This window comes from Benincasa hispida, chromosome 12, assembly GCF_027475165.1.
Source record: "Benincasa hispida cultivar pf3 chromosome 12, pf3_genome.v1.1, whole genome shotgun sequence".
In the NCBI taxonomy this organism is placed as follows: Eukaryota; Viridiplantae; Streptophyta; class Magnoliopsida; order Cucurbitales; family Cucurbitaceae; genus Benincasa; species Benincasa hispida.
This window is the reverse complement of record NC_143489.1, coordinates 76,375,254-76,390,552: the sequence shown is the minus strand read 5'-3', so window position 1 is coordinate 76,390,552 and position 15,299 is coordinate 76,375,254. Positions and strand designations below refer to the sequence as shown.

At 37.4% G+C, this 15,299-nt stretch overlaps 1 protein-coding gene across 2 annotated transcripts; it reads right to left on the bottom strand.

The window, feature by feature from the left end:
- Positions 1-1,184: 1,184 nt before the first annotated feature.
- LOC120092641 (transcription factor DUO1-like) lies at positions 1,185-14,475 on the bottom strand. 2 transcript variants are annotated; one of them, XM_039050786.2, is made up of 3 exons: positions 14,350-14,475; positions 2,263-2,503; positions 1,185-1,906 (listed from the first exon to the last, which is right to left on the bottom strand). In XM_039050786.2, exons 1-3 carry the CDS (start codon positions 14,382-14,384, stop codon positions 1,412-1,414), a joined length of 771 nt encoding a protein of 256 aa, XP_038906714.1. In that variant the 5' UTR covers positions 14,385-14,475; the 3' UTR covers positions 1,185-1,411. The 2 variants fall into 2 exon arrangements, with proteins under 2 accessions (XP_038906714.1, XP_038906713.1); XM_039050785.2 differs by lacking the exon at positions 14,350-14,475 and adding an exon at positions 2,990-3,354.
- Between the last annotated feature and the right edge of the window lie 824 nt (positions 14,476-15,299).

The window sequence follows — 15,299 nt, the reverse complement described above, 5'->3', positions numbered from 1 at the left end:
TTCTCAATGATAGCCAAATCACAAACCCTTGAAAAATTGAGTGTGTAATCCAACTATGACTATGAGGCAAAGGCACATTTAAATAGCATATATAAAATTCATCTTCAATAATTGTAAGTACTTCCATCAACTTAATTATACTAGTCTCATTGGTCTCAAGACTAATCATGTTCAATGATAGATACATTCTGATGATTGCAACTACATTTTAATCTAGAGCATTCGAATCTTCATCTAACATCCCTTTTAATTTCTTTTTCAGACTTTCTCATAAGTTAAGAAATCCTTGATCTTCATCTTCCAATGGTCAAAACTCATACGAGCTCATTCCAATCGTATTTTCAAACAAGCAACCGCTTCACCAAGAAAAATCCTCTACGACAAGTACTTCTAGTGCCTTTTAAAATTACTTATTCACTCTCAAGACACTCGCTCACTTTTCTTCACTAGCTCTCTAGCTTTCATATGGGGCCACACCTCTTATTATAGGCATGAGATCCTTAGAACCCAAGTAAAAGCATCTGTCTAGGTTATTATTGGATTTTAAATATTCTAGATATTTCTTGGTTTATTCTTATCTTAAAAGAAATCTATAGAATTCCTTAAATCTAAAGGAAGCCTAGGACATTTTTGGATCTTTATTTTTATGTTACTTATTTACAATTACATATCTAAACATAATTCTAGAAAATCTTAATTTACACGTCATTTTGTATATATTTCAAGAACTTTCTAGATTAGTTAGTGTTGCGTTTTATTTTAACAATTAAATATTCTCACTTATATACTTATGAGACTTTATTTGCAATTGCAGCGTAGGGTAAATTGGGGTAGGGTTGTGACGGTTTTAGTAAAGTTGTTAAATAGTTAATATGCGGATAAATCAAACTAAAATTTGTCTAAAACTTGATATTATTGATGTTAGTGAGATTATAAAGATTTTTGTATTGTTTTGTTTGTTTGTTTGTTTTTTTTTTTTTTTGGTTAAAACTAGTAATTGAATTAACAAATGTTAAAAATTGCAATACTGATCTTAAGTGGATGAAATTGAAAGTTTATGGTGAAAATGAATACAATTTTGACAAGTTTAGATATAAAACATTAAGCTTTTCTCCCTTTTAAACATTATATTAATTTGGCAAGTTCTCCCATTGAGAAAATTAGAAACTATAATAATAATAGGATATAATAATTATACTTGTTAAGATTTAACTGCTTAAAAAATTCTTGCAACTGAAAGGAAAAAACATGCTGAAATCTGAATACTTTTCACTTTACAAGTTCAAATGAGAAAACAAACACATTCTGTAATATAGGCCAATTGATTAGACAAAACATTACACATGAATTTCACAGATACAGATGCAAATCAAAGTTGCAAACATTTTACAGAAATGAAAGGGACAAAGTATCAGTTATCTGGCGAGCTCGGAAGTGGTTCTATATGATCAAATATGTCTGCAGGGAACTCACTGAAGAAGCTTTCTGGGTTGTCAACGTTCTCCCTTACAACATCATGACTTGAGCAACATCCCATCGGTTCGTAGAACTGTAGCCCGAATGGAAATTGAACTTCGTTATTTAATTGAGAAACATCCAAAGCTTCAAGAAACACATCAAAGTTGGGATCATGGAGTCCTTGAGATGAGAATGTTGAACTCAGTGGTTGTTTGTGGAAATTGGTTGAGGGGTAACTGGTTTGTGGTTCGGATTTGATTGTCGTCTGAAACGAGTTGAATTCAGGTTGAAGAAAGTCTTGTCCAAAACCAAATAATTTGGGACTGTACAGATCTGGCAACGAGCAGAACATATTAACAGCTTCAGCATTGTCGGCACAACAGGAAGACGAACACGACATTGGCCTTGAAGATGACTCCCCCTCTGATGCAGAGCTTAGCTTTGGTGCCTTGAAAGTAGGAGAAACCAGTTATAGAAATTGAACAAATCACCAAAATCTAAAGTAACTTCAACAAAAAGAAGTGCCATGTCATAATGCCCTTCGATCATAAGATCTTGTTAGCAAATTGATAAAGATCAAATCAAACCAACAACATTAATCACCATAATCCATTTTAACACAAGAAAAAGCAGCGCTCATATTTCGTCTTCGAAATGACCATTAAGCATCTCAGTCCGGACTATTCTTGCAACTTAATCAAAACTAGAAGTCCTAAAACTCTGAGAAAATTAAAACCAACTACAAAACTACAAGAAATTTTGGATCCAAGACATAACGAGATATTAATTTAACAAAGAAAATACCTCCATGGAGGGAACATCAAAATGAACTGGCTTTTCCTTTTTAGCGCTTCTCTGCAATTTGGATGGAGCAGTTGATGTCTGCAGAAGCCTAGCCAATCTCTTCTGCCTGCTACTCCAAAAATTCTTCACATCATTATCAGTCCGGCCGGGCAAGTAAGTCGCTATCTTCGCCCATTTGTTCCCCAACTGTGCCTGCAATTCTATCACCACTCTTTCCTCCTCTGCTGTGAACTTGCACCCCCTTGCCGGAAATGAGGGAGCACAAAAAAATCAAACACATAAGCGCAAATTCTAAGAAATTAAATTCCAAATCTCGTGTGAGAAAAAGCCATGAATTGCAACATCTCTTTAGACATTTTCACAAACAGTTTGCAGTCACATAGATAAAACAGTCAACAAAAACAACCCACTTGCCGGATTTAGGGGAACACAGAATAACAAAACACATAAGTTCATATTCTAAGAAAATAAATCAGAGTCTCGCCGAAAAAAGGTCCATACCACAATCAGAAGAAGCATAATCCAGAAATTACTCTACCGGTCATTTTCTCAAACAGTTTGCAGACACAAATAAACTCGTACATAAAAGAGATAGAACAAACAACAAAAACTGAACATGAAAACCCTCAACCCCCAACCCACATGAAACACCTTCAAATTCATCAAGAAAACCTAAAGCAGAAATGAACGAAAGGAAATTAATGGCGGTCAAGCAAAAATTGGTTACTTTTTCAAGTTGGGTCTGAGTTTATTAACCCAACGAAGACGGCAAGACTTGCCGGTCCGCTGAAGAAGGCCTTTGGATCGAATGGAGCTCCAGTCTCTGGGGCCGAAACGGTTAACATGGTTTAAAAGTACTTCATCTTCCTCAAGTTTCCATGGCCCTTTTCTTAAAACTTCATGTGATCCTCTTTCTTCCATTGTTGCTTTCCACTCACAGAGCACTAAATTTCCCCGACTCCATCTTCAAACTTTTTCTTTTCGCAGAAAAATGGTTACTGTGATAGTGTTTGAGCATGCAGGGGTTTGTTCTTGCAGATTTATGCTTGAAGATTTTGAGTTCATTTTTTTTAATTTGTTTAATTGGTTTTTGTTGAAGCGATTTGGCGGTTGAGACGGTTATCGGCCACGTCCCTCCTCGAGCATTTCCCCCACGTTCTCTGCATTTTCTCTTTCTTTTATTATTATTATTATTCTTATTATTATGGTTTAAATCTTATTTTGGTCCTAGACTTCCAATAACATTATATTTTGATCTCTAAACTTTTAGAAATATTTATTTTAGTCTTTAAACTTTGAATATTATTTTATTTTGATCTCTAAACTCTTAAAAATAAAATATTTAATTTAGTTTTATGAAGATTTTTGCTAACTCTTTATTTTAGTCTTTGACATCATCATCATCATTATATGACATTTTCAATTAAATTTTTTTTTTTTTAAAATTATCTTCCTATCTAAAATTATTTTTTAAAAAACATTATATAATAATTTTATTAGAAATTTAAAAAATAACTTCAAAAACCTTTTAAACATATTCTTAAAACCTCATGGACTAAAAACGAACATTTTGAAAACACATGAACCAAATATATATATTCTTAAAAAAAGTAATTTTTCTTTGATTTTTGTTTTTAATTTTTTAAATTAAGTCCATTTTCTCTCAATTTCATGCAAAGTAAAAGAATTGAATCTTAGCCAAATTCAAAATTAGAAAACAAAATTTTAAAAACTACTTTCTTTTTAGTTTTTTAAACTTGACCGAGTTTTTTAAAACATGGATAAACAATAAATAACAAAACAAAATATGAGGTGAAATGTGTGTTTATAGGCTTAATTTTTAAAAACTAAAAAAAATCAAATGGTTAGTTTTTAAATCTTGAAATGTTACTTCTAATCTAAATTTCAAAATTATTCAATTTGGATTTTTGAATATTTGAAATAAACTAGTAAGAAGTACATGCAATGTGTCACAATCGCTCTTTCGGAAGCTTTTCTTATCGATTGTGCGACACTTGTTCCCGCTCACGAACAAGTCAGCCAACTCGAATATGGACTGCCGGTGGCACACCGAGTGCCTCTCGCAACTTCCACCCCCGTTTTAGGGAAAACGGTTTTAGAAAACGGGTTTGGAGAAAAGGTTTTCGTAAGAAGTTTTTGTGAGTGTGAATAAAGAAAGAAAGATTGTAGTAGGCTAGAAAGCAATAAGCAACAACAACAGCTTTATATAGTACTACTCCGGGTATGGGGAAGTGATGATTAGTCTTATCCCCATATAGTGCATTCTGAACAAAAAGCCAACTGGCACCCTTGCATATGCAAAAGGGCGAGTGGTCACTTACAATGAAAATGTAAAGAAAGCAAGCTAACTAAGCTAATACAACACATGATATGAAGGTATGCTAGAAGGAGGTTGGATCAGGCATGCGGCTATGGGCAACAGGCCCTGGACAAGCATGACCGTGACATTCTCCCCCACTTAATTGGTTGACGTCCCCGTCAACCGACCTTGTTCAAAATCTGCGATGGCTGGAGCTGCATTCTTCAAATCTTCGACCCGCTCCCAACTGATCTCTTCATCGGGGAGATCCTTCCATTTCACTAAGAACTCTGTCAGTTCTCGTCTAGGTCTTCCAATACGACGCGTATGTTTATTGAAGATTTGTGCAACTTCTTTCTCAGCGGAATTCTTCATCGTGACTGGTGGGCGCCTTAGCATGTTTCGTTGTTCATCCTCGGGATCGGGATGATAGGGTTTCAGGATACTCACATGGATGACAGGATGAATCTTCATCCATGAGGGTAACTGAACCTTATAAGAGGTTCTCCTGACCTTCTCAATTACCTCCACTGGACCTTCATATTTCCTTACTAGCCGTTGGTCTCTCTGGCCTCGAAAACGAAACTGTTCCGTTCATAGCTTAATCAGGACCTTGTCCCCAGCTTGAAACTCGAGGGCCCTTTGCTTCTTATCAGCCCACTTCTTCATCCTTCTTCGTGCTCTTTCTAGGTAGGCGCGAGCTATCTTAGAGGTTTTGTTCCACTCTTTAGTGAAGTTATGTTCCTGAGGACTTTTGCCTGCATAAGGGTGGTCCACCAAGTGTGGCATGAGTGGCTGTCTACCGCACACCACTTCGAAGGGCGTTTTTCCGGTCGCGGAACTCTGTTGGCTATTGAAGCTGAACTGAGCCACATCTAACAACTGGACCCAGTTCTTCTGCCTAGTGTCGATAAAGTGAAGCAGATATTCCTCGAGCATACTATTGAAGCGTTCCGTCTGGTCATCAGTTTGGGGATGATAGCTAGAGGAGATGTTCAGTGTTGACCCCAATATTTTGAACAATTCTGTCCAAAATGTCCCAGTGAATCTTCTGTCCCGATTACTAACAATGCTCGCGGGGACGCCCCATAATTTCACGATGTGTTTGAAGAATAGCTGGGCAGTCATCACGGCTGTGCACATTTTTGGCATTGGGATGAAAGTGGCATATTTTGAGAACCGGTTGATGATAACAAGGATTGATTCGAACTCTCCCACCTTGGGCAAATGGGTGATGAAGTCGAGAGACATGCTCTCCCATGGTCTAGAGGGCACAGGTAGGGGTTCCAGCAGACCCGCTAATTTCGCCCTTTCGACCTTGTCTTGTTGGAAGACAAGGCAAGTCTTGGTAAATTGCATGACATCGTCTCGAAGGCTTGGCCAGTAGTAGCCTTGTTTTAGGAGGGCATAAGTCCTTTATCAACCATTATGTCCTGCCCACGGTGTGTCGTGACACTCCTTCATCAGCGACCTTCGTAACTCCCCGGATCTGGGGATGTAGAGGCGATTTCCTTTGGTGTATAGTAGACCGTCTTCCACCCAAAATTGGCGTGTCTTCCCCTCTTTGGCCAACTGTATGATGGCCTGCGCTGCTGTGTCATTTGTCAAGTGAGTTTTGACAGTTTCTCGTACTGTTGCACTCAATGTACTTGCTTGTAGGCGGGCGAACATGCACAGGGCCACATGTTCGCTCTTTCGACTAAGAGCATCGGCCGCTTGGTTACTTTTCCCCGGTCTATGTTCGAATTGGAAGTTGAACTCCGCTAGACACTCCTGCCATCGTGCCTGTTTCGACGACAACTTCAGTTGGTTGAAGAAGTGGCAAATGGAGTTGTTGTCGGTCTTGACCACGAACTTAGCCCCCAAGAGATACTGTCTCCAGGCCTTCAAGCAGTGAACTACTGCTAACATCTCTTTCTTGGAGGCGGCATACCTCCGTTCGGCATCATTTAGTTTCCTACTTTCATACGCGATGGGGTGTTCGTCTTGGAGGAGGACACCGCCCAATGCAAAGTTAGAAGCATCAGTCTCTACTTCAAATGGCTTGGTCACGTCGAAAATTCCGAGGACCGGCCCCTCCATCATCACTTTCTTCAAGCCCTCAAAGGCAGCTTGACATTCAGGAGTCCAGCTCCATTGGCTATCTTTCTTTAGCAGTTCGGTTAATGACCCTGTTCTTCTTGAGAATCCTTCTACGAACCGCCTATAGTAGTTGGCTAGTCCAAGGAAGGATTGTAGTTCGGTCACGGATGATGGTATCCTCCAGTCTCTGATCGCGGCCACCTTGCCCTCTTCCATACCAATCCGACCACATTCAATCACGTGGCCGAGGAAATTTATGCGTTCTTGGGCAAAGGAGCACTTCTCTCTCTTTACATACAACTGATTTTTCCTCAGCTTTTCGAAGACTAGTTGGAGGTGATGTCGATGGTCCTCCAGCGATGCACTATAGACTACAATGTCATCAAGATACACTACGACGAATTTGTCGAGGTATTCGTGAAACACTTGGTTTATTAAGGTACAGAAAGTTACTGGAGCATTGGTGAGGCCAAAGGGCATCACGAGGAATTCGAAGGCTCCATATCTCGTGACATAAGTCGTCTTAGGTTCGTCTCATTCAGCAATTCGAACCTGATAATATCCTGACCGCAGGTCCAGCTTCGAGAAATACTTAGCACCGTGAAGCCGATCAAATAAATCAGTAATGATAGGAAGGGGATATTTGTTGCGGACTGTGAGCTTGTTCAAGGCTCGATAGTCGATGCACAACCGGAGGCTCCCATCCTTCTTCTTCTGAAACAGTACTGAGGCTTCGTAAGGGGCCTTTGCCGGTCTGATAAATCCTGCATCTAACAATTCGTCTAATTGTTTTCGAAGTTCGGCCAATTCTGGCGGGGCCATCCGATATGCATTCTTGGCGGGCGGCTTTGCCCCTGGTAACAACTCAATCTCATGGTCAATCCCCCTTTATGGGGGTAAGGACTTGGGCAAACTTTTAGGCATGACATCTCGATACTCTTCCAAGACAAATAGAACGTCTTGGGGGATCTTCTCTTCAGTGGTTTCAACTGATTCTATCGGGATGGCCATGAACGTGGGTTCGTCGTGGGCCAGGCCTTTCTTCAATTGGAGGGCTGAGATCATTCTCACCCCATTTGGCTGCTTGATACTGGCTTGAACTACGGTAGGTGTAGATCCGGTAATGACTAGACATTTGGCGAGGGGCATTGGTATAACTTTATGTTCAAGTAGGAACTCCATCCCCAATACCACGTCGAAATCATCCATCTTGACAATCACGAAGTCAATGAGGCCCTTCTAGTCTCCTAACTTCACCGGAGTTCTCTTCGCTATCCCCGTAATCGGTAGGGCTACAGAATTCATAGCTTTCATCTTCCCTGCATCTCTTTCCCAGGTCAAGTTCAGGCGACGGGCTTCCGTTTCAATCATGAAGTTATGGGTGGCCCCAAAGTCGACCATAGTGCTCTTGGCCGATCTTTGGTTGACCCAAGCATCCACATACACGAGTCCTCTCTCTAGTGGCTCCGTCGCCTTTCCCATTTTCTTCTGGAGGGCAGATAAGAATTTCAATGCCCCCATCCTAGGATTCTCAATTTCTACAGCTGGCTCGATTACTGTCTCCTCCAGTTCAGCCTTGTCTTCGGAACTAGAGGCTAATGTGGCTTGAAAAGCATTGAACGCGTTCCGATTTGGACATTTGCTCGCCCTGTGTGGCCTTCTACATATGAAACAAGACAGGAGGCAATTGTAATTGTTATGCTGTTGCGGCGACCCCCGCCAGTTGTTTCCTGATCTCGGTTGGGATGGTTTACGGTCCCCCCCTGTGTTCTTGTCTCCTCCCCCAGGTCTAGGAGGACTGGAACGACTGTTTCTGTTTCCCCCATTTGAGAAAGTTGACTACTTCCTCACATCTTGTGAGTCAGTGCTAAGGTCGTATAGCCGTTTAGCTGCCGCATAGGTAGAGGGGAGATCATGTACTCTTTGTTCATATAATTTTGATTTCGCCCATGGTTTCAGCCCTTTGACAAAGAAAAAAACCTTGTCTTTCTCGGACATATCTCGTATGTCCAACATGAGTCCTGCAAACTGTTTTACGTAGTCCCTGATATTACCTGTTTGCTTCAGCTCTCGAAGATTTCGTCGAGCCAAGATCTCGACATTTTCAGGGAAGAACTGCGAGCGAAGTTCTTGTTTCAATCTATCCCAAGTATCAATAGTGCATCGTCCTTCCTGTATGTCTGTAAATCGTGATCTCCACCATAGTTTTGCATCTTCAACCAGATGCATCGTTGCTAGTGTGACTTTCGACTCTTCAGTCACTGTGTTCGTCGCCTTGAAGTATTGTTCAAGGTCGAAGATAAAGTTTTCCAGGGCTTTTGCTTCTCGCACCCCACAGAAGGTTTCGGTTCTGGGATTTTTATTTTGCTTACTGCCATTGCTCCCCTAGATGGGGCTTGGTTCCCTACCGCTCGGATGGTGAGATTCACCCTTGCGCTCACATCCGCTATCTCGGCTCTGACGACGTCAAGGGCTGACCGAAAGTCTTCAGACAAATCGGTTACCATCTGAAGTATTGCTTTTTGGGAGCCGTCTAGCTCTTCGACGCGCTCCTCTATGTGGGCAACAGAGCCCGATGAGCTATCGCCGCGTTCAAAGCTGCCGGACCGTGCTGTTTTGGTCTCGAGGGTCTCTACTCTCATCATCAATTCTCTGACGGGTAATCCGTCTAGGCGGCCCACTACCGCATCAATTCCATCGCCTTTCTCAGCAACTTCTTGTAGCCGAGTCTCTAGGAAATGGATATTATCCGGGACCTCTCTCAGGTAGAGCATTTGCTCTTCCATCTCTACCAACCTATCCACATGGGACTTGTTCAGATTCTTCGTCGCCGACATGATCACTGATCTTTCCCTCTATGAGCCAACCTGGTTTTGATACCAACTGTCACAATCGCTCTTTCGAAAGCTTCTCTTAGCGATTGTGCGGCACTTGTTCCCGCTCACGAACAAGTCAGCCAACTCGAATACGGACTGCCGGTGGCACACCGAGTGCCTCTCTCAACCTTCACCCTCGTTTTAGGGAAAACGGTTTTAGAAAACGGGTTTGGAGAAAAGGTTTTTGTAAGAAGTTTTTGTGAGTGTGAATAAAGAAAGAAAGATTGTAGTAGGCTAGAAAGCAATAAGCAACAACAACAGCTTTATAGAGTACTACTCCGGGTATGGGGAAGTGATGATTAGTCTTATCCCCATATAGTGCATTCTGAACAAAAAGCCAACTGGCACTCTTGCATATGCAAAAGGGCGAGTGGTCACTTACAATGAAAATGTAAAGAAAGCAAGCTAACTAAGCTAATACAACACATGATATGAAAGTATGCTAGAAGGGAGTTGGATCGGGCATGCGGCCATGGGCAACAGGCCTTGGACAAGCATGACCATGACACAATGCATTTTGTAGTTCTATTATAAGTATAAGAAAACAGGAATAAAGAAAGAGAAAAAAAATTATATTTTAATCTTTAAAATTTAGGTTTAGTTTTTATTTGATTCATAAGCTTCAAAATGTTATATTTTCAGTCCTTAAATTTGAGTTTGATTTGAATTGTATAGTTTTCAAATGTTCAATGCTACAACAAAATTATTTAGTCTTTTACATTCATGTCCATTAATTAATTTTAAATATTTACAAAGTGAAATTTTAAAAATTAATGAATGATGAAAAAAGTAGTGAAACTAAATTATACTTCTTTTAAATTAATTGATAGACATTAGAACTAGAGATTGAGAGTGAATATTTAGTAAAAATTCGAGTTTAAAAGTGAAAATCTTAAAACGTAGGAACTAAATTGAAACAAAATTCAAATCTTAGGTAAAATTGTAACATGAAACCTAGAAACTAAACTAAAATCAAACTCAAATTCAGTGACTAAAAATGTGACATTTTAGAATCTAGGGATCAAATAGAAACTAAATCCAAAACCTAAAGATTAAAAAGGTTTTTATAATTTTATTTTACAATATTGAATATGTTAGTTTTATTCTCTTATACATGTTTGCGTGAATCATTCTCAAATCAATTTTACAATATACGAAAAAGATTATGTTGAAATATCAATTTGGTCCATGTATTTTAATTTTTCTTTCATTTTGATTTCTCTATTTTTTAATGTCTAATTTTAATCCCGATATTTTCAATAAATTTTAAATCTAGTCATAATATAATTAACAATCCTTATATAAATTGAAAAAATATATTCACACAGTATCTTTTTATGCATGAAAATTATAATTATATTTAACCAATTTTGATAAAAAAGAAATATTTTGAAATACTAAATTTATTATTTGTGAAGATACAAGAACTAAACTTACTAAGAAAGTATTTGACTAAAATGGGATATTTAAAAATACATGAACTATATACAACTTTTCTTGAAAAGTATACACATAGACACCGAGTATGTAGCAATTCGTTTGATTTTTTTTAATATTATTTTATATATTTGACAGTTTGGTTCGGTTCAACACTTACCTTCAAATAAACTCTCAAGACTTGATTTTGAAACTGTGAATTGTGGCCTCTTTTTAAAGAGTTGCACACATCTTGTAGCTAGCCATATAACCGGCCTCAGCCACATGGGTAAATTAAAGGTCCATTCAATCCCACAATTAGGGTGTACATAAAAGCACCGAAAACCAATTCGATCGATCAAAACTGATCGAATTAAGATTGGTTGGTTGGTTTTCGATTTTTTTGGAAAAAAATTAAAAACCAACCGACCGACGTATATATATAGGGATACGGTTACATGATACAGATACGATTAGATACGGTTATTCGTCGATTTCTAAAAAACTAAGATATGGGTAGGATGAAGGATACGCCATTTTTTTTATATCATTTTAATATATATTTCTAAAAAACGAAGATACTGATACATTGAAGGTATATTTTCTCTTGCTTAAAAAGATAGGTTGTCTAGTTTTAGATTGAAAAAGATTAGATGAGTTGTTTGTCTTTTTCTTTAAAAAAGTAAGCGTAAAAACAGATACATCAAATTGCTCGTCAGATAGAAATATCTGGAAATATCGGTATCTGATACGTGTCTGATACGGATTCTTTGCCTCACATGAAATATATATGCTTCATAGTATATGTGTATATATATATATTTGTTTTTCTATTTTTTTTAAAAATAAGTATAAAAGTAAGCCCATTACCACCAACTCAAACCCAAGTCCAAGCCTACTATTTTAATATTGATTTATTATTTTTTTTATGTTCCTAATTTTCAAACCATTACTTGATTTATTTAAATTTTTTCATAAAAAAATGACTGATTTAAAATTAAAAAGGTTGCTAATTTATTAACCTAACAATGATACATTATCAATTCATTTTTCTTTTTCATTCATCTTGACTATTCTTAAAAAAAAGAAAGAAAGAAAATAGACCAAACCGACTGAACTGATGTACAGGCGGATTTTACACTCTTTTTTTGGTTAGTTATCGGCGACACCGACCGGCCGATGCACACCCCTATCCTCAACGATAGAAGAAGCCCATTTAACCAAAGAATAATGAACAATTCTATTACGAGTATCTCCTCTTATCGTGGAGCCTAGTTCGCTATTATCCATCAATCTTTTCATTGAAGTGCATGAATAAGTTAGTAAACCTAGTTTTATCTAAAGAACCTAAAACTTAAATGAAATAATCTAAACTAAACCTAAAATCTACCTAAATGGAAACAAACAGAGGATACGTTCTCTTTAGAGTTTAGACCATGTTGTCGTAAAAAAATACCACTTTGATTAATTAGTGAAGTAAGTCCACATACAACAAATTATTAGCTAAGAGGTTTCAAAGTTATTAATCTAATATTCCAAGTTCAATTAATTCTTTGTTCCTATTAGAGATTAACTGATTTATCCATTTAGATTTTCTCAATAATAAAACATTAACAAGAAAAGAAATAAAAAATAAAAAATAAAAATTAAAGACTTCTAAAAAAAAAAAAAATTCTCACTTGCATGCAAAATTTTACAAGTAGTGATAGCATCCTAGTCTAGATTAAAGTGATAACATTTTCAAGCCAAAACTAAAATCATAAATCTCTGCAATGGGTAGGAGAAAAGAAAAAATATGCTAAATACACCATTAAAAACATATTGAAGGCATACAAAAAAATCCCTAGTTAAATAAATACAAAATACAAAACTAAGAGAAAAATAAAAAAACTAGGAGAAAAATAAAAATACAAAATACAATCCTTGTTCTCATCATGATATGTCACAATCCCAAGCCTTGAAATTTAAAAATCTGGATGAGAACTAAAGGGGGTTTAGTGATGCAACACACCACAAGTTTAAGAGATAATTTGAATATCATTAAATGGAAGGCTGGAAGCCTATTTATACACAAAGAAGTGGCTGGCTAAACCAATAATTTGGTTCGATGACCTAGGTAGCCAGTTACCACTTAAAAGATAGTGTTCCATTTAATGAAATTCTCTACCCAAAAGATAGTGTTCCCATTGGCTTAAAACAACACCTATCCCAATCCTAATGCATCTAGATGACTTCAAAGGATTTAATAAAGTTTGGAAATCCTAAAACAACACTTATCCATGTAAATTCAAGGCTTGGGATTGTAGAAAAACATTTTGTTTGATCATCAGTCCAAGTAAAAGGCTTATTACTTTTTAAACAAGCAGTTAATGGGTTGCAAGTGTACTGGAATTTCTGATGAACCTTCAGTAAAAAGATGCTAATTCTAGGAAGCTTTGGATTTCTTTAATCGATTTAGGTTGTGGCCAATCAACAATAGCTTAGATTTTCCTAGGATCTACTCAAATACCTTGTAAACTTATTAAGAAACCTAGGATCTATAATCCAATTTGAAGAAAGGAGTATTTTTTTTAAGCATATAAGACATGTTCCTTTAAAACAATAAAAAGAGAATGTAGGTGTTCTAAATGTGCCTTATAATTAGAACTATAAATAGGATGTCATCAAAGTAAACAACAAACTTATTTAGAAAAGGTAACAAAATTTGATTCATAAGACTAATAAACGTGCTAGATGCATTGAAAAGACCAAAGACATAACTAACCATTCAAAAATGCCTTTATTGGTCTTAAAAGCCGTATTCCACTCATCTCCTGACCGAATTCGTATTTGATGATATCCACTCTTAAGATCTATCTTAGAAAAAAGTGTAGCTCCTCCTAGTTGGTCTAATAGATCAGATAAATAGGGTATAGGGAATCTACATTTGATTGTGATTTTATTAATGGCCCGGCTATCAACACATAGTCTCCAAGATCCGTCTTTTTTGGTGCTAGAAGGGCGGGGACGGCGCATGGACTAAGACTTGGTTGTATGTGGCATTTTTCTAAAAGAGTTTGAAATTGTTCATATAAAGCTACATACTCTTTTGGGCTCATTCTGCAGTGGGGTAGATTTGTTAATGAACTTTTAGGAATAAGATTTATGTGATGTTGTATATTGTAAAAGGGAGGGGAAGGATTTAGGTTCTTCTATTAGAGGAGGAAAGTCTTTTAAAAGCTTGGAAATTCGAGGATCTAGAGTGAAAGGATTGGGGGTATCAAAAGTATCATGCTTAACAATATAAGCTATAGGATGATTATCATTCTTCTATATGGATTTTTTACCATTTTTCAGGAAAAAAAAGTTACTTTTTAAGATTAGAAGATACCTTTCTATTATTGTCATTCTTACCGAAAGGGAGGAGGACCACTTTCTTGCTCATCCATGTAAATTCGTAGGTGTTATCACGGCCAGTGTGGAGGGTCTTGTTATCATACTACCATGGTCTGCTCAAAAGCAAGTGACAGGCGTCTATTTCCAAAACATTACAAGTGATTTGATCTTGGTAAATGTTACCTATTGAAAGAGGGACTGTGCAACTTTCTTGAACTGTTGCCTCTCCCCCTTTTTTGATCCAACTGACTTTATTAGGATTCGAGTGAATCTCTACCTTTAGATTGAAAGCAACAATCAACTTTTTTGACACTATGTTTTCACTACTCCCACTGTCAATAATTACTTCGTACACCCAACTATTGATGGTACAACGAGTGCAGAATAGAGAGTGACATTGGAGGCAACTTTTAGATTTAGGTGTGAGGAGAACATATTGAAGAACACATGATAATTGATCTCCATCTTCAGGTTCAATGTAAGCAGATTCATTGTCGTTGTCATTTACACAGTCATCCCTTACAAAATCATCTTCTTCTTGAATGGCTAAAGTCCTTCGTTGAGTACACTCCTTCGAGAGATGGTCTTGTTGCCCACAATGGAAGCACTTTCCTAGTGTTGGCCGGTTGTAAAGATTTACGTTCTTCCTATTTGAAGTGGTCTCAACAGGTTTAGGTTTCGATTGCTTGAAGGTAGTGTCATCTTTCTTGACTTGTTGACTTAAAGAAGAAACTTGATCAACTACTTTAGATTGCTCCATTACCGTTCTACAAAAGGAGGATTGTTGCCGCTCTCAATTCTGTCTTCTTTGGTATGTTTTTTGGTATTTGGCCTCCTGACTTTCCTCAATGGTGGTAGCTAAGGTAATGGCGTCAACCAAATAGGCCACTGGATATAATTTGAGAACTTCTTTAATATCTTCTCGTAAGCTAAGGATGAATCTCAAGATAATTTATTGCTCGATTTTG